We start from the raw sequence: 22538 nt of genomic DNA, 5'->3' as shown, positions 1-22538 counted from the left end.
TAGAACTGAGTTACCGTCTACACTAATTTTTAGAACCTTGCCACCAATAATAATTTGGTAATGAATTAAGAGCTGATAATAGAAATCATTTATTATCTTCCTGTTTTTTTTTTTTTTTAATTTAAATATATTAAAATCAACCGGTTTCCCGGGATACAGTTTGGATTACAAGGTCGATTTCAAACCCAAGCTTACAAATTGCTAAAATTAGCTTCGCCCGCCCACCAAACCCGGCACATTCCGCTAATTCGCTTTTAATAATCTTAGGAACCACGTAACTGTTCTCAACCTTAGACGATGACCATGGGGACGTGAGGTTCTCCTCGTTGCCTCGGATGCCGGGAATTCCCATGTCGTCTTCGGAGTAGCTAGTTACTGATGAACGCCTCGATACTTGTAATCGTCACCGCCAATAAGCCCAAAGACATTATAGAAGAAGGGTATAGAAAACAAACCAGAAAACTGTTCCATAACCTCCTGTACAACTTCTATAACGCTTTAAACCACTCGGGAAGCACCAGGCAAGGATGTCCAATGATCGAGAGCGGGAATGCAGAAAGTCGGGAACAGGACAGCAACTGCTAATTGAACCAGTACCTTACTCCAAACCTGCAAAGACTATAGCTGAGAGACACTACCGCAAGCAGAAACTCACGGCACTGGGATATGCCTCACAGTAGACTGATCCACCGAAGAAGAGGAGACTCCTCAGACCACAAGAAACGCTTCCATTCCTCGTCAATCTCCTCCTCCGAAAACCGAAGAAAATGTCAATCTTTGATGTCGAGACCATGAACCGGTGGCACGATTCAATCTGCACATAACAAAACAGAGCAAGCACAAACCCAAACGAACAAGTCGACAAAGCTCGTCGGGAGACTGAAACTAATTAACCGAGAAGAGAGCATTTGGTTGAGAGGGAAGTCGCAGCACCGCCTCGAAGAAGCCATAGACGACTGTCTTCAACACCGCGGCGTTGCAGCACTCCACGAGCCATCACCACGAGCTCCGACACACGCCGGCAACAAGGGCTAAAAAACTCGTCTCTGAGTAAACGGATCTCCAGAGCTCGCAAGGCAGGAGAAAATAGAACCTGTTCAACCAAGACGCCAAGGAAGTAACAACAGTTCCACCTCTACACACCTCTCACCGTCAGTCCAAGCTGAAGTCGTACCAAGACTACAACCATGACACAAAGGTGAGCCAAGCACACGCCTCCGCGCGTCACCATCCCTCCAGGAGGCTTAAGGGACCTCCTGCATAACCCTAAAAACCGACTTCAACATCAGAATTCTCCACTCATCCCGTGTTGAAACTCCATCATCTAGCTGAACATCGTCGGAGTCGGAACTTCTCTGCAGCGAAACCGAGATCCACTGTGCCTCCAAATGCAGAGTACCGAACAAGACAGAGAGAGTGAAGGAGACTATGGTGAAGCAAACACAAAATAAGCGGCTGAGATAGAATAAGGACGCCTCCGGCGCCGGTACGCGCACGCACGCGCCGTCCGGTCGCCGGAGCAGATGAGATTTCCTTTTTGTTCGCGAGAGAGTAAAGGTGGTGAGAGAAAGTATTTAGTCCACAATCCTATTATCTTCCTGTTTCTTGCTGGCTAAAGGTTTAATGGGTTGTAAATGCATTAATATGAATCTGACCCTAAGATATTGATACTAGGAGACAATCTGATCAGAACCAAAAAGTGTTACTCTTGCTCTGAGTTTGGCAAATCATTATCCCCCTTTCCAATTTTTATTATACTACTGAACTTTATTATTATCAACATTTTATTATAAGGTATTTCTAAAAACTTATTTAAATAAAAAGTTTTATCAGACCAACCAAAAACTACAACATATCAAACAAATGATTTTTAATTAGCACCATAACCAAAATCTTCACTACTGTTTAATATAACAATGATATTTGTATATCTAACACTAATTGACGATGTGCAAGCGTATATAGATTAGGACCGATATCTAGTATAATTACTCTCAAAACGACAAACTCTAATGTTTGGTCTATCTTCTCAAAGTCTAAGCAAAACCTGCCACTACTGTTTAATAACAATGATACTTGTATACTCAACACTAATTGACAAAAGGTTGAAACTTGAAATGAGAAGTGGTTATCTTACTACTCAGACGTTAATTCCTTATAAATAAACCTTCGATTATTTCAATCTTAGTTTTATATATAGACGTGTTGTGTGACAATACTACGTACCTAAGTTCCTTTAACAGTAACCCATATAGGTATATCATGTCGAACGGTGGTACCAAGATTTTCCAATAATTCAAAGTTTCAGTTTGAATCCCAAACCAACCATGTAACTTCTAGTTCTCGTTTTATGCTGTCATTCAATCGGCTACTGTTAATTGTTCTACATTGTTCGAGTGTGAAGTGCTAGTTACGAATGTGTGTAGATGTAGATGTGTTCCAGACTGGTAGCATTTCTCTTTGTAATTCAATGCGTTATCTCTAATCTCAAACGACTCCAACGTAAACTTGCAAATTCCCTAAACTTTAATGCATATATGAAAAACTCAATTTATTCTCTTAAAAATACTCATACATCATCAATGGGGTCGATTAACTGTAATCTTTCATTTATTGTAAACACCTTACATTAAAAAAAAATCATGTTTTCAAGAATATGTTTTTGGTTTAGTGATTAATCTAATATATTTTGGCAATTTTAATTTTTGTGGCTGGATTTCTCAAATGATAAAAACACTTCATAAGTGTTATGAGCAGTATCATTTTATAATTTTCCAATTTTTATATTGAAAACTAAAATGTGGTATTACTCAGCGTGTGTATGCATTTAATGATGTTTGGCTATAAATTAATATATACTGTAAATCAATAATATAAAGGTTAAAATTTAAAAATCTCGATAGTCAAATCAGGGAGTAATAATTATGCAACGCATGGGTGCGCAGGGAACACATCATAAATTCATAGGGGACAAAATGATGAGAATGATCTTTTTTGATGGCTCAAAAGGTCACTCACTTTTTCATTTTTCTAACCTATTTTGTATCACAATTTTAACTCGATAAATAAATTAATACTCCATATAATAGAGGAATTTCTCCTTAAGAAAACAAAACAAATATAGAAATCTGATTTATACTACTTATCCCTGATCAGTGATCATTATTTCAAGAAAATATGTATTCAGTTTTCTGTTTTTTTTTTAACATGATTGTTGTTGTTCTTGGAAGAATGAATTAGGTTGATGAAGTAAAGTCCGCGTTTCAAGGAGAAAACTTGATTGATGGAATTTGCAGTTTTTGTTTTTTTCAAAGTACTCTCTTTCTTTGTCGTTAAAAATCTTCTTTTCTCGACCCACACCATTACTCCCTCTTTCAAAATCTATCAAATCATGTTTCGACTGGTTACACACTTACACTATACTCTCACATTATTCTTTAATGGAGAAAAAGAAAATCCAACAAGAAATATGTTATGATGTCCAAGGGCGAAGGTACATCATATACTATGGAGGCATGTGCATCCATTAAAATAACAATATTACAGTTTTATATGTAAAATCAATGAAATTGTGCTAGATATAATGGTAAAATCTCTCATGTGCACCCATAATGTTCCGAGTTCGAGTCCATCTTTTGCTTATATTTTTATTTCTATAGACAGATGCACCCATTACAAAAAAAAATTTAGCTTCACCCTTGATGATGTCCCGTGCGATATAAATAAAAAGCAAATATATATTATAGAGGTTTTTTTTTTTTTTTTGATCAACATATATTATAGAGGATAATATGTAAATATACTGTGATCAGTGATATTCTGTTCAAAACAAGATAACAATTCTCATGAAAAATGAAAAACTGAAAATAATATATATTTGTTAGACTTATTTGTGAAATAACAAAAAAAAAATAGTTTTGTAGAGAGTTGATAGAGAGAAATATTAAGAAAAATAGACGAAAATGTGTATTTTGGTTAGTTAATGAATTATGTTTTTTTATAGTGAGTGCAGTTTTTATTATTTGCTTATACTTTTTTTAACTAAGATGGATTTTTAACTGAATGTATATTACTGAAATTTCTTGTTTGTTTAGTGTGTGTGGTTGGTTAAGCTCATTTGAAGTTCTATTCGTTCAGTTATGAGATAAGCAATTGGTTTAGCACTTTAGCTCGAATTTCACCAAGACGACTAGGTTTGGATTTAGTTCATACATGCTCATTCTTAAGCCAAACCTTAGGTATTTTCAGTTTGATAACAAACCAATACTCCTGTGTTAAAAAAATGAATAAATACTCCTGTGTTAGTGGAAATAGAAGAGGTCATTTACATACACGAAATTAACTTACAACACGAGCCAAAGTAGTAGTAATTGATTTCGTGGCTTTGGAAATCACAAAAACACATTTGCGTAAAAGTTAGCTGGAAACCGAAGTTAGTTCCCAAAAATTGAAGAATCTCTCTCAATGATCATCTTTTTCAATTCCAACTAACTTCCTTTGTGGTTTAGGCTTACCATATTGCAGTAATTAATATAACCACTATTATTATACCACTGACACAATGTCATGCATGGACAACGGGTACAAAGGCTGTTTTTTTTTAATCAAATAGTACTTCTAAATTTCTATGGTTCTACTACTCAACTTATAATGGATTGTTGTAACGTGAAGCACGGGAAGACATGCATGATTTATTATTTCTTGACAGAAGCAATAAATAAAAAGCAAGCATCTGGTTCTTGAAATACATATGGTCTTAGCTTGTATATACACATACATATACGTTTAGACAAACCTCAAATCCTCTTCGTACAATAATACATGCAAGAGGTCAGGCATACACTGCAGTGTTGCCTACGCATATCATTTGTTTCATACTTTCTCTACTTTCAAAAATCATTAATTTTGTTCTTAATTTTCTCCATCTTTTGTGTTGAAGGATATAAATCACATTAGAACAAAAACACACATTCTTATAATTACCGTTTCATTGGTAAACACACGTTGTTAATATATAGGCTATGAATGTATAGTGCGGTTGACATGCGGGACGGACTGGACCGCAATTAAGGTTACCATTCAACACAAATATTTAGATGTGTTTAAGCTGAAAATTAAATAATATAAAAATCAACTGAAACGCAGGCGGTTCGCATTACGTAAGAAAATCAGTGGAACGCCATGCAAACTTTAACCACAGCAAATGAGATGTGTTTCAACGTGCGGTTCTTTATTGATTGTTTTTCATCAATAATAAAATATTTCTAAAATTTTACATATTAACACATTATTTAGAGCACATTAATCTGTATTCAAAAATATAGTGTGGTTAAGAGGTTATATTATTGTAAATAAATTATTTTTATTCTATACATTTATCTACTATATCTTTATATTATCTTTACTTATTTACTTAATTTTATTTTGTCTATATAATTATAAATATGTTTCACTCAATTACATCAATACTACTTTTCGGTTCAGTTTCAGTTGGTTCTTTCGTTTCTTCGGTTCTAGAGCTTTAGGATCCGTTTGGTATTTAGAAAGTTTGGTTCGGTTTCAGTTCGGTTTGGATAACAAAGTTGAGAATCTGCTTATATCCAAAGTCATTATTAAACATCAAAATCATATAAAAATTCAAAATAACAAAAACCGAGTACTTAAATATTAAATAGTTTAACAAAAATAAAAATCATAACAACAAATCATAACTAATTGGAAAGTTTTAGCGTTTCCAAAACAGAAACGCGAGTTTCCACAATAGAAACGCAAGTTTCCACTAAGTTTCCAAACTGAGATTTTTAAGAAACGAGTTTCCAATGCGTTTCTGCGAGTTTCCGAAAGATTCCGATTCTGAAACGTTTCCGAAACATGAAACATACCTTCAACCGAATTTCCATGCAACATAGATTAGATTATTATAAAAACAAATATAGTTAATATTTATCAATATATAAACTATATTATAGAAATTCACATACCTATTCGGATCTCGATTCAATTATGGTTCAGTTTTTCGTTCGGTTCTAGCTTTTCGGTTCTAAAGATATATGATCCACTAGTATAAATGATAGGATCAAAACCCAAATCCAAACCAAACTTCATTTTTCGGTTTGGTTCATTTTGGTTCTGGATAAATGTGTCCATGCCTAGCTAAAGTTTTGAATACAATATTTTAGATGAGGTATATGTGAATCTGATTTGTAAAGTTCTCCAATATATAATTTATTTTATAAATTAAATAAAATTTCAGTAATAGCATAGTAAATTTCATATTTGAGATATATAAACTAATTTATAAATAAATTTTATATTTTAAAATATTATATTAGTATCATTGCTTTTTTAAAATATATTATATGTATCCCGCCGTTATACTATTTATTATACATGTTACCATTCATACTATTTTTTGAACCGCTTATTTTACACAAACCGCAGTTGTTCCGCAGCATGCGTTTCTCTTGAACAAACCGCAGTTAAACCGTACCGCAGTATTCAACCCGCTTATCCCGCACTGCTCAATCCGCTGTTACCATTCGGAGCCATAGGTTGAAAACGAATGTACTAATTGATGAATTAGTTTGTTAGTATCTTTATTGGTAGTCTCAACTAATTGATTTTATCGTTTACTATGCTAATCATTTTAAAATAATGTCAAATGTTTCTACGATGTGTGTGAAAACTTAAAACGTTATTGGTCTGTTGAAAATATTTTAAAAGTTTTATTTGTCCATTTGCATCATCACCTAAGAAAGAAAACTACACTAATGTTAATTCATATACTAAAGTAACTTTTAATTTCCTAAGTAAATTATGGTTTTACATAAGTACGTGTTAAACAATTTGATGCATCTATAAATACCTAGAAGCACCATCTCTGTCGAGTGTCAACGTACCACCAACTGATCTTCCCCATTTCTCCTTACTTTTGTCCTTCAACACACAAACCCTAAAAACCAAAAATGGAAGAAGCCCTAAGAAAGTTCAACGAATCTACCTACTCCTTCATACCCGGTTACGAACCCGACCCGATTCCTCTAACGAGAATCTTTGCCAATGATGCAAACTCCCCGCAGGTTAACAACACACCGTCTTCAAAGGAGGCAATAGTGACCATCACCGGATCTGGCAGGACAAGGTACCGTGGCGTTCGCCGAAGGCCGTGGGGACGTTACGCGGCGGAGATACGTGATCCCACGTCGAAGGAGAGACGTTGGCTCGGAACGTTCGATACGGCGGAGCAAGCCGCTTGTGCTTACGACTGTGCAGCTCGTGAGTTTCGTGGATCTAAGGCTCGGACCAACTATACTTATCCTGTTACTAATCCTGTTGCCGAGCCTAGATTCTCTTTCTCCTCAAAGAAATCTATGAAGGCCGTTCGTTCTCCTATACCGTCACCTCTGAAGATGAACACACAGCCTCTCTTATGGTATTCCTCTCACGAAACAGCGACTAACGGCTCCTCTTCTCCTTCTTGCTCCTTGACAAAAACGGCAAGCATTTCCTCTTCCGCTGATGAAAACTACACGGAGTTTTTCCCGCAAGAACATTCTGATTCTGGTCTCTTGCAAGATATCGTTCAAGAGTTCTTGAAGAAGAAACGCAACCAGCCTCCGCCACTGATACCACCACCACCACCACCGCCATCTCCACCGATGGTTGGACATCTTGAAAACTTCCGTGAATTCTCCGCCAACAGTTTGTTTCAACCGATGGTGGAGACATCAAAATTAGATTGCTACGGAAACATTAGTTATCAAGATGGTGACTCCGGTTTTTTTTATGGCATGAGCTCCGTTGCAGATGGTGGTTTTACTTATGGATCAGACGCGTGGGGATTATCATGAAATGTGTTAGATTTATTATTTTAGAATATTCTATTATATATAACTTTTTGCACTTTGGATATTACCTAAAGAGTTCTTAATTTTAAGTTAAACTAGCTATTTCCGTAGCTTTTGGTATCTCTTATGACTCTTGTATCCATGTTTTTTGTAAGCTTTACATCCCTGTTCTTCGGATATTTCAGTTATATGAAAGCTTACTTATTTTGGATATTTCAGTTTTTATTATTTTGGTCTTCGTGCCTGCATGCATTTCCGTATTTAAAACATGTTTGACAGTCTATACAGTTATGTATATATTATATTTGCTGTTCTACAATTACCACTAATTAAAACGGATGTAAAAAGAAGATAAAGTTACAAATACAATAATTGAAGGAAATTAATCATATTATATCGAAGTCTAAATGAAAGATAAAGTGTTTTTGATCAAGCCCTTCTAATACATACAGAACAAAATATTTCATTTGTTTAGCAATTGTATCGACCTATTTAAAGAAGTGAATCCACAGATGAAGAAGTGAGACTTTTATTCGTCCAAAAGGCAGAGTTTGTCTCTGTCTTCTCCACCTTGACGTGCTCTCTCATTTTATCACCATATGAAAAGCTTACCTGTGTTAAAAAAAGAAAAAAAGCTTACTTTTTTTTTAACTTACTTTACTAGCAAAGGATCAATAAATAATTCAAAACCATAGTAGTATACAGTGTAATGAACACCACACTGTGTATCGTCAGACAAATTTGCAAATGTACGTGTTCCGTAGCTATTGCGGTATTCATTTCAAAACATAGTACCATATAGTATAATCAAAATTTTAAAATGGTACTCTTGATATAGACCGACAAAATGATATTCTCTGATTACAAATTTTTTAAAAATGATACTCTTGATAGACCGACAAAATGATATTCTCTGATTTTAAAATGATACTCCTTTCTTCTGGATTCTCTTCACATCAGGCGAAAAACCTTGTACGTGACTGTGCATCTTCAAAAATGTGCTAGTGTGTGTTCTTCGGAGTTTCCCCTTTTAGGAAAGTTTTGTATCAAGGCACTCTTTACTAAACCCTTTTGAGTACATTTCTCTTTCATCTCGGTTTCGTAGAGATTTGGTATGTATACGAGGATTGGTGTTTTGCATGTGTTCATCACTAAAGAGACGTTCTTGTGCTCATGATCGGAAGAGACAAAAGTAATGTTAATTTGGAAGTCTATACTCATGAACATGAACAAAATGACTCCATGGCCCAATGGATAAGGCGCTGGTCTACGAAACCAGAGACTCTGGGTTCGATCCCCAGTGGAGTCGCGTTTTTTAACAATTTATAATGGGACCAAATGCTTTTTGATTTTGTTTATGTTGAACCAAAGTAGCTAAAATTTCAAAGCTGAAGGCAAACAACCGAAATGAAGCATATACATGGGGTCATTTCATTACTCGTGAGTAATGTTTTGAGTTCTATCATTTTTCTTTGGAGATGAAAAGAAGAACGTCATCGTGTACACCATCTTCAGATTTAAGCTGAATAAATAGAGAGCAATGTTCAAGCTGCGACTGAAACAATCTTTGTTTTATCTAAATAAATAGCTTTCAAGTGTTACTATGTGCAACGAATCCAAAAGTGTTGAATCAAAATTCAACCAACATAGAAAGGTACAACCGTTAATCACAGCTTTGCGATTCCAGAAGCAGCACTGGCAAACAGAATTTTCAAACACAGAAGATGAACAGAAAAACTGAGTCTGTCTCCAAAATTCTGAAGACACAATAATTGTCACAGAGAGAGAACAGAGTCTGTCTCAACGCACAAAAGACCAAACAAATACAATTAACAAAAAGAAAAGAGAAGAAACCATTAGGCTTCGATTTCCGAAGATGAATCAAATACAAAAACATAAAACTAGTCCCCCCAAAATTAGGTTTGAATTCAAAAGAGATGAATTTTTCTTTTATTATTAAATATTATTATTATTTGAAGCTTCTTCAAAATATGGGAACCAAACTCCAAAATCTCATTCCACATTCATTCTTCCGTCTTCCTTCTTCTACCATCCATCCCTGGACGACGATGACCTGTGGAAAACTCCCAAAATGTCAGTTTAATCGCATCCAAAGATGTCAACCATCACAAGGAAATGACTCATGTTTGGATCTTTATACTACAACCAGCATCATTTCCAAGATTCTTATCAAGTAGTATAATGCAAGTCCGTTTTATTTTTTTGTTAAAAGACTAACCTGTCGACGTTCCTGTTGCTGAAGAATCCACGTTCCTTGCTTCCTTGGAAGTTTCTTCTATCATCACCACCTGTGCCTCGTGATCTAGGTCTTTCCATGGATTCCACACTCCTGGCATCTTCAACTGATCCACCCCGGGAATGAGGTCTTTCGGAATAGTTGCCTGTTCTGCTGCCTGCACCTGATCCAGGCCTCTCAACTGCTCTTGGCCTGAACCTGACTTTGTCGTCTAGCTCACGGATCAGTGACTCCAGCTCTTTTTCTTTCTCGCTTATAAGTTCAGGTACATTATGGTTATTAGTGTCGGATTCTTGTTGAGATTCCTTGCTATCAGCTGTGATGGTTGCTTCCTTGTCAAGTTTCTTCCGTAGTTCTTCAATCTCTTCCTTCAATAGTCTCTCTCCTTCTGTTTCGGGCCTGGAACATATTTGTTTCACACGAAATAGATCAAAAGTGAGCTAATTGGCAAAGTCATCAACATAATCACAGATAAGTTATACACTACAACACACCGTCAAAAGAAAACAACGCATACACAATAACTTAAGTAGGCAAGTCATTCAATTAGTTTCCTATCCTCTATTTGGTTCACCAGTCAACAACTTAAGTAAGTAAGAACATAGACTTGAAACAGATCCACATTTTCTCAGATAATATACAGATGAATAAAGAAGACCTGTCAACCCTGCGATGCTCGAGTTCAGAATCCATCTTACGCCAATCTTTCCCTTGTTCCTCCAACAACACTTCCCGAGGCTTTGCATCACCAAAAGGATTCACTTTCGGTCTAGGCTTCACCACATTCTCCAACGTTAAGCTCTCAGACCTATTAGACTGAGCACTTGACGGCCTGCTCGACTGTGCGCTCGATGGTCTGCTCGTTTGAGAACTTCCCTTCTTAGCCTCAATCTCCGAGTCAAGTTTCTTCCAGTCCAATCCTTTCTCCGCCAGAACTTGCTCTCTCGGTCTTGCTGCTCCAAACGGACTAGCCTTACTCGTCTTCACACCAGTTTCAGTTAGAGTCTCACTCACACCACTTTCAACAACAACAGCCTTTCGTGGTTCAAGAACAAGACGACGACGCTCTTCCTGAACACCACCTGACCCAAATGTAGATGATTTTGAGAGAGACGCCTGGCTTTTACCTGCTCCCCAGTTACCAACCTCGTCAGCTTTAGAGAATCCACCTCCATAACTGCCTCCTCCTCCTCCACCACCACCATCACCTCCATATCTGCCTCCTCCTCCACCACCACCACCTCCATAACTGTCACTGCCTCCTCCATAACTACCACCACCTCCATATCTGCCTCCTCCACCACCACTACCTCCATAACTGCCACTACCACCTCCATAACTGCCACCACCACCACCACCACCAAAACTGCCACCACCACCGTAACGACCTTGCCGTCCCTGATCAAACACAGGAAGCGACTTCTTCCCTTTCCCCCAATCATCAGCCTCATCAGCCCTAGACTGCAGTGGGAAATCAGAAACCCTAGAACCCCCTCTCTGATCATCCTCAAACCCGCCATAACCTCTCCTCCCACCACCATTAGAATCATCTCGATCTCTCGACATTGACCTTCCACCGTAAGAAGAGAAACCCCCACCAATACCACCGCGCTGCATTTCGTCCTCAGAGCGTTGCCTAGGCCCAGTAGGAAGCTGAATCGTCTGCTCCCTCGTCAATCCACCACCATCAGCAACCTTGGTGAACTCCGATAAAGTCATCTTCTTTTTCTTCTTAGACTTGGTGGAAGTCGCAGCTTCCTTCAAGCTTGGGAAGCTCTGCGCATCCGCCGTAGCTTGCTCCTCGTCGGCACGCTCTGCCTCGTCGGCCCATGCGCCGATATCACCCCACGGTTTCGACATCGGCGATTTCTCAATTTCCCAAGAAAATCGAGACTTTTTCACAGATCTGAATAACCGGGTTACTAACCCGGAGCTCCGAGTGAGAAAAATAGAATCAATTAAAAAGATGAAATTTTTTCAGAGGAATATTTAAGAGAAAATAACTACGATAGCACCAAACCAAGTTTTTGTTCTCAAAGTAGCACTCAAGGCTCAAAGTCACAAAAATATGTTTTATTAAAGAGGTAAATATACACTTATACCCCTTGAGTTAATTAATCATAACCTTAGGGTTTAGAGTTAAGGGGTGGGGTTTTGGAATTAGGGTTTAAAATTTTATAAAAAATAAATACTAAAATAAAAAATAAAAATTTTAAAAACAGTTTCAAAAAGTATTTTTAAATTATAAAAAGAAAATTAAAAAAAAAAAATTTCAAAAAAAAAAATTATAAAAATTTCGAATCTGAAAACATATAATCTGAAACTATAAAAAAATTTTTATTTTTATTTTATTTTTTAATTTTAATTTTATTTATTTTTATTTATTTTTGTTTGTTTATTTAATTTTAAACCAAAGGTATTAGGAATATTTTACCCTTTAATGAATGTCATTTTTGTGACTTTCTCCTTCTAGTGCTATTTTTGAGATATAAACTTCAAAAGGTGCTATTATTGACAATTGCCCAATATTTAATTAAAAGTTGGATTTTTTTAATTCCTTCTGTTTGTTTTGTAGGTTCTCCGGAACGAGGAGGAGCAATGGACGGAGAAAGAGATAGCATACGCGCCGTGTAGGACAGTGTAGTACACGAACCTATCAGTGAGGGAGGAGTAAAGTAATGGCTTGAGCGTTGTAGTCTACGCTACGTATTAGCAAGGTGACGGTTGACTTTAATAAGAGGAAACGAGTCATTGTTTTAAGACCATCATTTTATTAATTTTTTTTGTTTATGTACTCATATGATTCCACGTTGTAATAAAAGATACACATAAAACAACATATTTTATTTTTTTTGTCAACCTCAAACATAAAATTAAAATTTAAAGAACAACAAATTTGTGAACACTATTTTCTTTTTTTTTTATTAATGTGTTTTCATTTAGTTTTCAATATTTTTTATAAATAGTTTCCAATATGATTGGATCTTACGAGCACAAGTGTTGTTTTTGTAATCTTTAGCATGCTTTCTCATTTAGCTTCATGTGTGGACTGCAGAGTTTTTTGATAGTAGATCAGAAGCAGCATTGAATTCAAGAATGTATTGTATGTGATCAAAACACAATCATTCATTTTTTTAATGGAGTCAACATACTACTTTAGAACATCTCAAACCTGTCTTCAAACGCCCACAAGAACTCGAATCGATCTACAACTGGAAATCGATTATAACTATCATCCTGAGTGACAACAAGTGATCCTATTACCAAACTCACAGTTCAAAAGAAAAAAGGCAAACCAAGTTGTTTCTCCCTCTTCTTCACCACAAGCTGTAACCACCGTCCCTTTTTCCTTCCCAGCCTCCTGTTGGACGATCACAATCAGCAATGATTCTATACATTTTGATAAATCTATTAGAGAGAAGAAAACAAGATTCAATCACACGAGAAGATAAACTAACTGTTCACAATTAACTTCTCTTAGACTTTCACAACTAGTAATTAATTCCCAAGGTCCAACCATGAAGACATGCACAACCAAACTAGTTGTAATTGATGTCTGAACAGATCATAGTAACACATTGCAGATCTCTCATCACCTGAAACTTTAAGACGGAATAAGTGCCAAAAGTGTTACTGCTTATCAAGCTTGAGCATTTGTCAATACACATATGCTCAAACGAAGATGACAAACATTGTACACTGAAAATGAACCAATGACAAAACAGAAAGAAAGAAAGCAATATAAAACGGAAAAGACATCAAGATCAATTTAGATGTAAGCAAACAAACTTAATTTTATACTATTAAGCCCAAGTACCTCAGAAACCATTAACCGGGACTTTGTCTCTTGCGGATAAGATCCAAACATTCTAAGAAGACATATTAATTAGCAAGTGCACATCTCCCTTCCGACAAGGCTCACCAGCGTCTTCCAAGAAGATTTATTTCAATCCAACGATGATGATTTGTCTCCAAAAGGACCAGAAAGCATATTTAGAAAGCTTTTGTCCAATTCACCACTCGATAACATATCCATAACAATCTTTACGGTGGAAGCATCTGAAGAGAACCCACACCTCTTCATTTCTTCAATGAGTTGAACTGAAGTTGTTATGTCATTACCTCGAAGATGTGCTCTGATAAGTGTATTGTACGTACAACCATCTGGCTCATACCCATCTTCCTTCATTTTTCTAAACAATGCATCCGCTTCAGACAATGAGCTCCTCTTACATAATCCTGACAACATTATGTTGTATGACTGAATATCACGCTTCACTCCTTTCGAAGGTAGGCTACAGAACAAACTCCAAGCATCATCGACCTTATTTGCATTGCACATCCCGTGAATGATGATATTATATATACCAATATCAAGTTCCATCTTACACTTGTGCATTTGATCAAGTATTCCCAAAGCCTCTTCTAGTTCGCCATTGTCACACAACCCATCCAGCAAAATAGCATAAGTCATAATACCAGGATGAACACCTTGAGAGACCATCTCTTGGAAGACTTTTTTGGCGACAATAAGTTTTCTTGATTGACAAAACCCTTGGATGAGAGTGCTATAAGTCACTGTATCTGCAATCATTCCTCTCAGAGACATCTTTCGGAATAGTCTCATACCATCATCAACCTGTTTAGCCTTACAAAATCCGTTTATAAGGACATTAAAAGTCACGATATCAGGATCGCATCCCTTGCTAACCATCAGGTCCATCATCTGGTTGGCTTCATCTAAGCGCTTGTCGTTGCACAGCCCATATATCAAAGAATTATATGTAATGGTGTTAGGCTCTATGCCTCTTGTGATCATCTCATTGTACAAGTCTTTAGCCTCAGTAAGCTTTCCCTCTTTAACAAGACTATCAATCAAAGCACTGAAAGTGACAACGTTGGGGGTGATTTTCCTTGTAATCATATCCCTCAGCAACTGTGCACCATCATCCCATCTGCCAAAACTACAGAAGCTTCCTATGAGAGAGTTGTAGGTAAAGACATTTGCTTTGATCCCTTTGGTTTCCATTTCACTGAAAAAGCTGAGTGCATCGTCGAGTCTCCCATCTTTGCAAAGATTGTCAATGATGATAGTGTATGTGACTACGTGTGGCTTGATCTTTCTATGTTCCATCTTCCTGAGCAGATCCAAGGCCGAGGCAGTGTTCCCAGACTTACACATTCTGTTCAAGATTGGACCATAGGTAAACTGATTGGGTTGACATCCATTAGCCATCATTCGAGCTATTAAATCCACTGCTTCAGACACTCTATCTTTGAGACAAAGCCCATTGACAAGAGTGTTGAGGGTGATGAGATCTGGTACATGTTGGCTTAGGACCATACAATCAACTAACTCCACAGCTTCAAAGACTCTGCCCTCGAGACATAAGCCATTGAGGAGGGTGTTAAATGTGACTGTGTTAGGCTCATACCCAAGTTTGAAGATCTCCCCCATAGCGGAAAAAGCAAAACCGAGTTTCCGACGCCTGCAGAAGCAATTGATCATAATGTTGAGAGTGTAGAGGTCATACGCAATCCCTTTCAGTTCCATTTGCTTGCAGAGAGCTAACACGAGATCGTACTGTTTAGTTCTGGCAAGTAAACCAAACAATCTGTTGAAATCAATGACCGTAGGAAGAGGACGAGACCGAAGCATGGACTGAAACAGAGCAACAGCATCATCCTTCTTGATATCGACGAGACCACTTCTCAATCTCTCTTTGTAAGAAGACATCTTTCTATCGCTGGTGAGACCAGAGAAGCCTTGTACGCAGAAGAAGAAGTCGTATGGGCTTTGGAAGAAAGCAGCATTTCTCAGAGTACCTGTCTCAGTTGAACGGAGATGAACCAATCTCAAAGTAGTAAGACGATTCCATCTCTGTGTCCTCAACACCATCTTAGAGCTTCAAATGAATCGCCCTCTTCTTCTTAGGCCACACAAAGATTCGATTCTCTGAGTGACTGAGCTTTGAAAATCTTTGTGGGAGAGAGAGAACAAAAAGAAAGAAGAGTAGAAGACCGGTTTGGTGATAATTTCGTGTCCAATTAAATTTCGTGTCTTGTCTTTTTTTTTTTTTTTTAAAAAATTTCTTAAGTATGTATCGTGTCTCGTCGGTCGTTGTTTATGTGATTTTAATTTGTTTTTTTTTTTGTAATGTCGACCAAGTAAAACGACCTCGCTTCAATAGATTAATTAGAGTAGACACTAGACAGAACTCGAGGACAATATCGCCCACACCTTGTTCGACTGAATGCATCAACGAGCCTCTGTTTGGTATTTAACCATTAGAATGAATACAGAGACATCAAAGGTCCTTTTCCCTAACAAAAACTCAGCTATGCATACACAGCATCAAAACAAAATGGGTTCTCTTCTTTTGACTTGAGTTTTGCAAATCCAAAATGATCGAAAAGAAGAAGATGATAAACATCAGGATGTGATGATCTAATTGCTCATATTTCTTTCTGAGATCTTAGATAGTTCATGAGAGGACCAATTCCGCCACCTCGCCTCCACGAGCCTCCACTTGAACTCTTCCCTTTCTTGTTCCACCCATTGTTGGCTTCAGACAGTTTTGCCTTTTTCGCACTTACAGCTTCACTTAGCTCTTCCCAAGGGTTCCCTTTTCCATTCTCTGATATTTAACATAAGTTCAAAGATAATGTATGATAAGTTTCCATGTCAGTATACTACTAGACTGAGTCAAGATTGTTGGACAAGTACCTTTCACAGTGGTTTGCAAACCGTTGCTGTTTGTGCTCAGCTTTAGATTCGTAGCTGCTTGGTCAGGCTTGGTGGCGACTTCCACCACGTCTGAGCTGCTAGTTTTGACGCTGCGGACATCAAGCAGAGAAGAGAACTCAACCTGCAGAAGCAAAGTCTTTCTTATATCAGAACTCCGATGCTTAGCAAGCAAACAACTAAAAGAACATGACATAGTGTAAACCATACCTCTAAGGATCCATCTTCGTTATAAAGAGATGTGTCAGCTTGCATCGATGAATCGTCGTCCTCTTCTATCTTCTTCTCAATTGGATATCCTTGAACAGGCATTAACGTCACCATCTTGGAGACCGGATCATAGTAGCTTATCTTTCCAACCTACCAGGAGATGTACATAACGTAAACGGCTTAGGTATTTTGATTGATCAACAGGCTCAAAAAGGAGAGTCATAAACTTTACTCGGAAGGAGGAAACTTCAGGAGTCCAAGATGATGTTAGCTCAATGAGGCGGTATGCAATAATATCTCCTTTCTGAAACATTTAACAAATCATGAATGAGGAGAACAAAAATGTTGAATCTATAACTCAAGGTGAATACTATTTAAGCAAACCTTTACTGAGCCAGTGTAAGCCACAAGCTGTTCATAGTCGATCTGACCGTTAGCAAGTGTCTCTGCCTCAGCGGGCTGTGTCTGATGATAAGTATCATTCAAATCCCAAGCATATCGTTTGGAAAATCCTGTCTTCTCAGTACCCCATTTTTGGCCTTTCTTCTTCGTCATGTTCCCGTTCCACAAGAAACTTTCCTAAACATTATGAAGTCATGATCATATTATAGATTTCAGATTCGGCAAAAGCTTAAGGAAACAAAAGATAGGGGTAAGTCATACCGCAGGAGGTTCAGTTTCAGGGAAAGCTTCATCTGATTCATCTGAAAAGTAAGCTAGAAACGGTTAGGAGCCAAAAGAATGCACGAAAGTTCAGTATAATAATTTACCGAGTGGCTTGAAACGAATGTGGCCTGGCCTCACTTCAACAGGAACCACTACTTCATCCCTGACGCCATCAACTTGTTCATCTGGCTGCTGCTTTTCGAGAGCTTCAGAGTGATTTTCCTCGGTTTCTTGGTGGTCTATAGTGATAGCTGGCTTTTTGCTGGGTGCTACAACCATCTGCATCTGGTTCTGTTGAAGCTGCAAATTGTATAACAAGAAAGAAGATATTAATGTTGCTTAAAGGAGTGATAGATACATGTGTCTTATCATTGAAGTATCTAAAGACAAACCTCTTCCTTCTCTTGTTTTGTCTTTTCTCTCAACCATTGCCGTTTAGCCTTTTTACGCCGAGCACTTCTACTAGGTGTCTTAAATTAATATAAGGAAGAGTTAGCTTCACATTACTTATCGCAAAGAAGAATCAGATAGGAAGCTAATGGAGCATATGAAACAACAAGCAAATCCCTGTATCTACGTACATCATGGAGTTTACACAATACTAACTCTTCCTTATACTAACAAACACAAGACAAGTCTTTCTAGTTCCTTGAGACAATGAAGTAAAACTCGAACCTTTTTAGTTTCAGCAGACATGTTGCACAGCTCGTCAGGCTCATTGCTCTCTTCTTGAAGCGAGGACCTGCAATTTGAAAGCAAGACAATGGAGAAGCAACCAGTGAGAAACAATTCATGAGTTGCTAGCAAGTTTTGACACAAAAGAAAAAAAACATACACTTACTTCTTTGACTTGGTCATGGTGGCGTTAGCATCATTCTCTTCATCATTTTCATCTCTCTGTACATCCAATGTTTTCCTCTTCTTCTTCTTTACATCATTGCTCTTGTTCACAACAGCTGCGTCTTCTCTTTCCAGTGGAGTTTCTTCAGTAGTAGCTAACTTACACTTCTTCCTCCTACAAAAATCATCAAACGTGAATAACAACACACACACATATATGTGAGTAAGAGTCGTTCTGGTCAAGATCCTACTTAGAAGTTAGGCTTTTGCTCGAAGATTTACGTTTCTTTGAAGTCTTCTTCTCCGGCACAATCTCTTCCTCTTCCTCATACTCACTTTCATATCCTCCAGTTTCCTCATTCCCAATAAGCACTGCATCAGGACATATCCGAGCCCTCTCTTCAATCTCAATCGCAGCACAAACATTCTCGTCACTGTCTTCCTCAACAATCTCCAACAAAGGTTCCTTCTTTCTCTTAACACTACAAAACAAAAACGAAAACTTTAACACCAAAAAATGCATTACAAGACCTAAACATGGTGAAACTAACCAAACGATATCTTTATCCTTTAACACACAGCTCGACTCGAACGGCGGCAAAACGAACCCATCCATCTGAAAAATCAATCAAAGATAAAAGCTTCCCATAAGTGAATGTAAGTCTGACATTGAACATTAGGGCACACAGAGAAGCAGGCGTACATATAGAGAGAGGCCATGAGGACAAGCTTCGAAGAGGCTAAATGTGTAGAGGATATGATTAGAAAACTCTGAAACTGTTCGATGATGTTTAGGATTCAGAACAGCCCAGCTCCTCTTTAGCCCTTGCTTCTTCTGGTGTTTGCTCAAAATCCGTTGATTCTCAAAGACCAGACGAATCCTCACCGTCTCTTCCGCCATTGTAGACGAGTTTCAGAGAGGAAAAGGGTGATCTTTCGCTCAAAGTTTTGACCTTTCGAAATCCTTAAACCCTTGTCTCAGTTCCGAGAAGGAGAAGAGAAGGAAGGAGAAAGCGAGAGAAGATTAAGATCAAATCTAACACTCTAGCTCAGAAAGAGGTTTTTAAAGCCTCATATCAATGTTGGAGCTAAGACTCTAGTTCACAAAGAGGTTTCTTTAAAGACAATTTAAAGATTAAACGGCCCAGTTACTTAGTAACACCAATAATTAGATGGCCCATCACGGCCCAGTTAGCTCCTCTGTGGTTTGCCCGGTGCTCAAGAAACGATCTATTCCTTTTTCTCGTCTTCGTTCGTCAGTTCGAGCTTCTTCATCTTCTTCTTCTTCTCGCTTCAATTTGATTACTTTTCTTCGTCAAGGTATGTTTACGATCCCTAATCGAGCTGTAGCATCGTTGTTTTTTCTTTTAAACGATGAAGGCTTAGGGTTTATATCTCTAGCTAGATCTGATTTGAGTTTCTTTAAGAGGAAAGCTCTCTACTTGACTTCTGGGTTTGGTTTATCTCATACTAGAATAGTCCTATAATCGATGGGTACTTGTATTTCTGTAGGGTTTTAACAATGAAGCTTGACACTAGTGGATTCGAGACATCCATGCCTACGATTGGATTCGGCTCAAGCAACGATATGCTTGATGGGTTTTCTACCGTGCCCTCGTTTGATCTTCCCCGGACTACAGATGTGACTTTTTGATTTTGTTGATTTGATGAAATTGTTTTGGGTTCTTAGGAGAAGCAATGTTGGTGATTTGGTTTTTTGTGTGGGGTTTCAGTTTGATGGGTTTCAGAAAGAAGCAGTGCAGATGGTGAAGCCTGCGAAAGGAACAACCACACTTGCTTTTATCTTCAAAGAAGGTGTCATGGTCGCTGCTGATTCTCGTGCTAGCATGGGTGGATATATCTGTATGTTATCTTTCTTCACTTTACTCTTTAGTTTATATCTTTGCTTTTCGTATAGTTGACTCTGGCAGAAGATTAAGTTAGCTTCTTGTTGGCTTAGTTTTGAGATGGATTGTTAAGTAAATTTCTGTTGGTCAATGGTAGTGAGGCAGTGTATAGGAAAGGAAGCGTTTGTATTATTGCTACTGATGTTTCTTATTGGTTTTCTGTATTTAGCCTCACAATCTGTGAAGAAGATTATTGAGATCAATCCTTATATGCTTGGTACAATGGCTGGAGGAGCTGCTGACTGCCAATTCTGGCACAGAAATCTTGGTATTAAGGTACCTATCGCTATTTGTTTTTCCTTTGTGGTGTGAACTGATGTTTAGATCTTGTGACTTATCTTCATTTTAAGTTGGATAACTGGAAAGGTTTTTGTTGTATTATTGTGACCTTAAAATTATACGAATCTCTTTAGGTAATGCATGCATTTTCTACTACATAGTTAATGGCTTTAGCATCCTTGTTCTGGAACTAACCATTGTTGTAAGTAGTATACTTCAGTTACCTTTGTTGTACTAAGATACCGAATAACAAAATAGCTTTAATTGATGACTATAAAAGCTTAGAAAGATCAAGGTTTATGATGCAAACTGCAAAGTGATGCTTTACATTTGAGTGGGTATAACTCAGCTTTTGTTTAGAATATTTTGGCATGTTGATATTGTTTACCTATGCTGTATGTTGGTTTTCATTTGTTGAAACTATGGCTAATCTCTTGATTTATTTGTCTATCCAAGTGCCGTCTACATGAACTGGCAAACAAGAGGAGAATCTCTGTTTCCGGAGCTTCAAAACTTCTCGCAAACATGCTCTACTCATACCGTGGAATGGGACTTTCCGTCGGCACCATGATTGCTGGATGGGACGAAACTGTCAGTGAAACCAACTTCATATCTTCATCTTCTTCTTTTTTCTCACCCTTGAGAATCTAACTTCTCCTTGGATAGGGTCCTGGACTATACTATGTCGACAACGAAGGAGGAAGGCTCAAGGGAGACAGGTTTTCAGTTGGTTCTGGTTCGCCATACGCTTACGGTGTACTAGACAGCGGGTAAGAACATGTTCATCTCTTTTGTTCCAATCCCAATAGCTAAAACCATATTCTAATCTTGCTTCTATCATTAGATACAAGTTCGATATGTCAGTTGAAGAAGCTTCCGAGTTGGCAAGGAGATCAATCTATCATGCGACATTCCGTGATGGAGCCAGTGGTGGTGTTGCTAGCGGTAAGTAGTCTCAGATGTGATGCTAAATTTTCTAGATACTGAATTTTTGGCTCATAAAATAAGATTTTGTCTCTTCTCGTGTGATCAGTGTACCACGTGGGTCCTAATGGATGGACGAAACTGTCAGGAGATGATGTTGGGGAGCTACACTATCACTACTACCCCGTGCCACCAGCCATTGCGGAACAGGTCATGGAGGAAGCAGCTGCCGAGTAAAACTAAGACTTTCTTTTACTTCCTAATCAATTCACTCCCTTTCTTTAGCTTAAGCTCTGGTGTTCACTCTATTAAGATTCTCCTTTTTATTTTCTGCAAACACATACTCCCTTTACTTTGTTCAAACAGCTTTTTCAACTCTTCAGTCTTTGTTTCAACCGTAAAATTAGGAACATAAGTTGAATAATTATAGTTTGACAAAAAAAAAAGTTGAATAATTATAAAGAAAATGTTTGGTTGAAAAATATCAGTTCATGATCATAAGTTCACATCTAAACACTTTCTAATTCTTTGCATCTAGATGATTAATGTGCAATCTATATAGACAAAACTGGTCCGACCAAACCGAACTGTAATAGTATAGTCAACAATAACTTATTCCTGAATTTTTTTTAATACTGTTTACTTTTAAGCCATAAGAATAAGAAGGCAAAGTTCAAACAACTCGTTAGAACTAAACTATAAAAAATCGTGACATAGAAGCTCAAAAAAGTATAGAGAGAGAATTCACTAAAGATTGAGATAGTACCAACCAACATACTAGTTTTTATACTAATTTTCAAAGTGTAAACTTTACTGACTAGCTTCCTTACCGAGTAGTTGTTCCAGCCAAGGGGAACATGACG

General features: G+C 37.6%; 5 protein-coding genes and 1 non-coding gene across 18 annotated transcripts; 3 read left to right on the top strand and 3 right to left on the bottom strand.

Annotated features, from left to right (window-relative positions):
• Positions 1–2757: 2757 nt before the first annotated feature.
• Positions 2758–8530, top strand: LOC103843202 (ethylene-responsive transcription factor ESR1). Its single transcript, XM_033279569.1, has one exon. The coding sequence runs from the start codon at positions 6966–6968 to the stop codon at positions 7848–7850; it is 885 nt and encodes a 294-aa protein (XP_033135460.1). The 5' UTR covers positions 2758–6965; the 3' UTR covers positions 7851–8530.
• Positions 8531–9083: 553 nt separating this feature from the next.
• TRNAR-ACG lies at positions 9084–9156 on the top strand. Its single transcript has one exon. It is a non-coding gene; the product is annotated as a tRNA-Arg (tRNA).
• Positions 9157–9502: 346 nt separating this feature from the next.
• Positions 9503–12083, bottom strand: LOC103843089 (eukaryotic translation initiation factor 4B2). 10 transcript variants are annotated; one of them, XM_033279563.1, is made up of 5 exons: positions 11478–12082; positions 11379–11435; positions 10763–11327; positions 10087–10503; positions 9503–9921 (listed from the first exon to the last, which is right to left on the bottom strand). In XM_033279563.1, the coding sequence occupies exons 1-5, from the start codon at positions 11962–11964 to the stop codon at positions 9894–9896; spliced, it is 1554 nt and encodes a 517-aa protein (XP_033135454.1). In that variant the 5' UTR covers positions 11965–12082; the 3' UTR covers positions 9503–9893. The 10 variants fall into 10 exon arrangements, with proteins under 10 accessions (XP_033135454.1, XP_033135457.1, XP_033135450.1 ...); XM_033279566.1 differs by having other exon boundaries at positions 10763–11312; positions 11409–11435; positions 11478–12081; XM_033279559.1 differs by having other exon boundaries at positions 10763–11345; positions 11379–12082.
• A 1101-nt stretch (positions 12084–13184) lies between these two features.
• Positions 13185–16100, bottom strand: LOC103843088 (pentatricopeptide repeat-containing protein At1g12620). Of its 4 annotated transcripts, XM_033279016.1 has the most exons (3): positions 13922–16100; positions 13500–13512; positions 13185–13466 (listed from the first exon to the last, which is right to left on the bottom strand). In XM_033279016.1, exon 1 carries the CDS (start codon positions 16001–16003, stop codon positions 14051–14053), a length of 1953 nt encoding a protein of 650 aa, XP_033134907.1. In that variant the 5' UTR covers positions 16004–16100; the 3' UTR covers positions 13185–13466; positions 13500–13512; positions 13922–14050. The 4 variants fall into 4 exon arrangements, with proteins under 4 accessions (XP_033134907.1, XP_009118036.2, XP_009118037.2 ...); XM_009119788.3 differs by lacking the exon at positions 13500–13512 and having other exon boundaries at positions 13185–13465; XM_009119789.3 differs by lacking the exon at positions 13500–13512 and having other exon boundaries at positions 13189–13465; positions 13563–16100.
• Positions 16101–16398: 298 nt separating this feature from the next.
• Positions 16399–19563, bottom strand: LOC103843087 (coilin). The gene is made up of 13 exons (XM_009119787.2): positions 19269–19563; positions 19117–19181; positions 18817–19047; positions 18567–18740; positions 18401–18467; positions 18118–18195; positions 17830–18025; positions 17723–17763; positions 17444–17638; positions 17292–17363; positions 17060–17209; positions 16832–16973; positions 16399–16742 (listed from the first exon to the last, which is right to left on the bottom strand). Exons 1-13 carry the CDS (start codon positions 19464–19466, stop codon positions 16561–16563), a joined length of 1791 nt encoding a protein of 596 aa, XP_009118035.1. The 5' UTR covers positions 19467–19563; the 3' UTR covers positions 16399–16560.
• A 188-nt stretch (positions 19564–19751) lies between these two features.
• Positions 19752–22057, top strand: LOC103843086 (proteasome subunit beta type-5-B). The gene is made up of 8 exons (XM_009119786.3): positions 19752–19885; positions 20078–20207; positions 20299–20428; positions 20642–20748; positions 21208–21342; positions 21418–21521; positions 21596–21696; positions 21785–22057. The coding sequence occupies exons 2-8, from the start codon at positions 20088–20090 to the stop codon at positions 21910–21912; spliced, it is 825 nt and encodes a 274-aa protein (XP_009118034.2). The 5' UTR covers positions 19752–19885; positions 20078–20087; the 3' UTR covers positions 21913–22057.
• Positions 22058–22538: the final 481 nt, after the last annotated feature.

The sequence above is a fragment of the Brassica rapa genome, chromosome A09, assembly GCF_000309985.2.
Source record: "Brassica rapa cultivar Chiifu-401-42 chromosome A09, CAAS_Brap_v3.01, whole genome shotgun sequence".
In the NCBI taxonomy this organism is placed as follows: Eukaryota; Viridiplantae; Streptophyta; class Magnoliopsida; order Brassicales; family Brassicaceae; genus Brassica; species Brassica rapa.
Note: the sequence above shows the minus strand (reverse complement) of the source record. Positions and strands in the feature narration are given on the sequence as shown.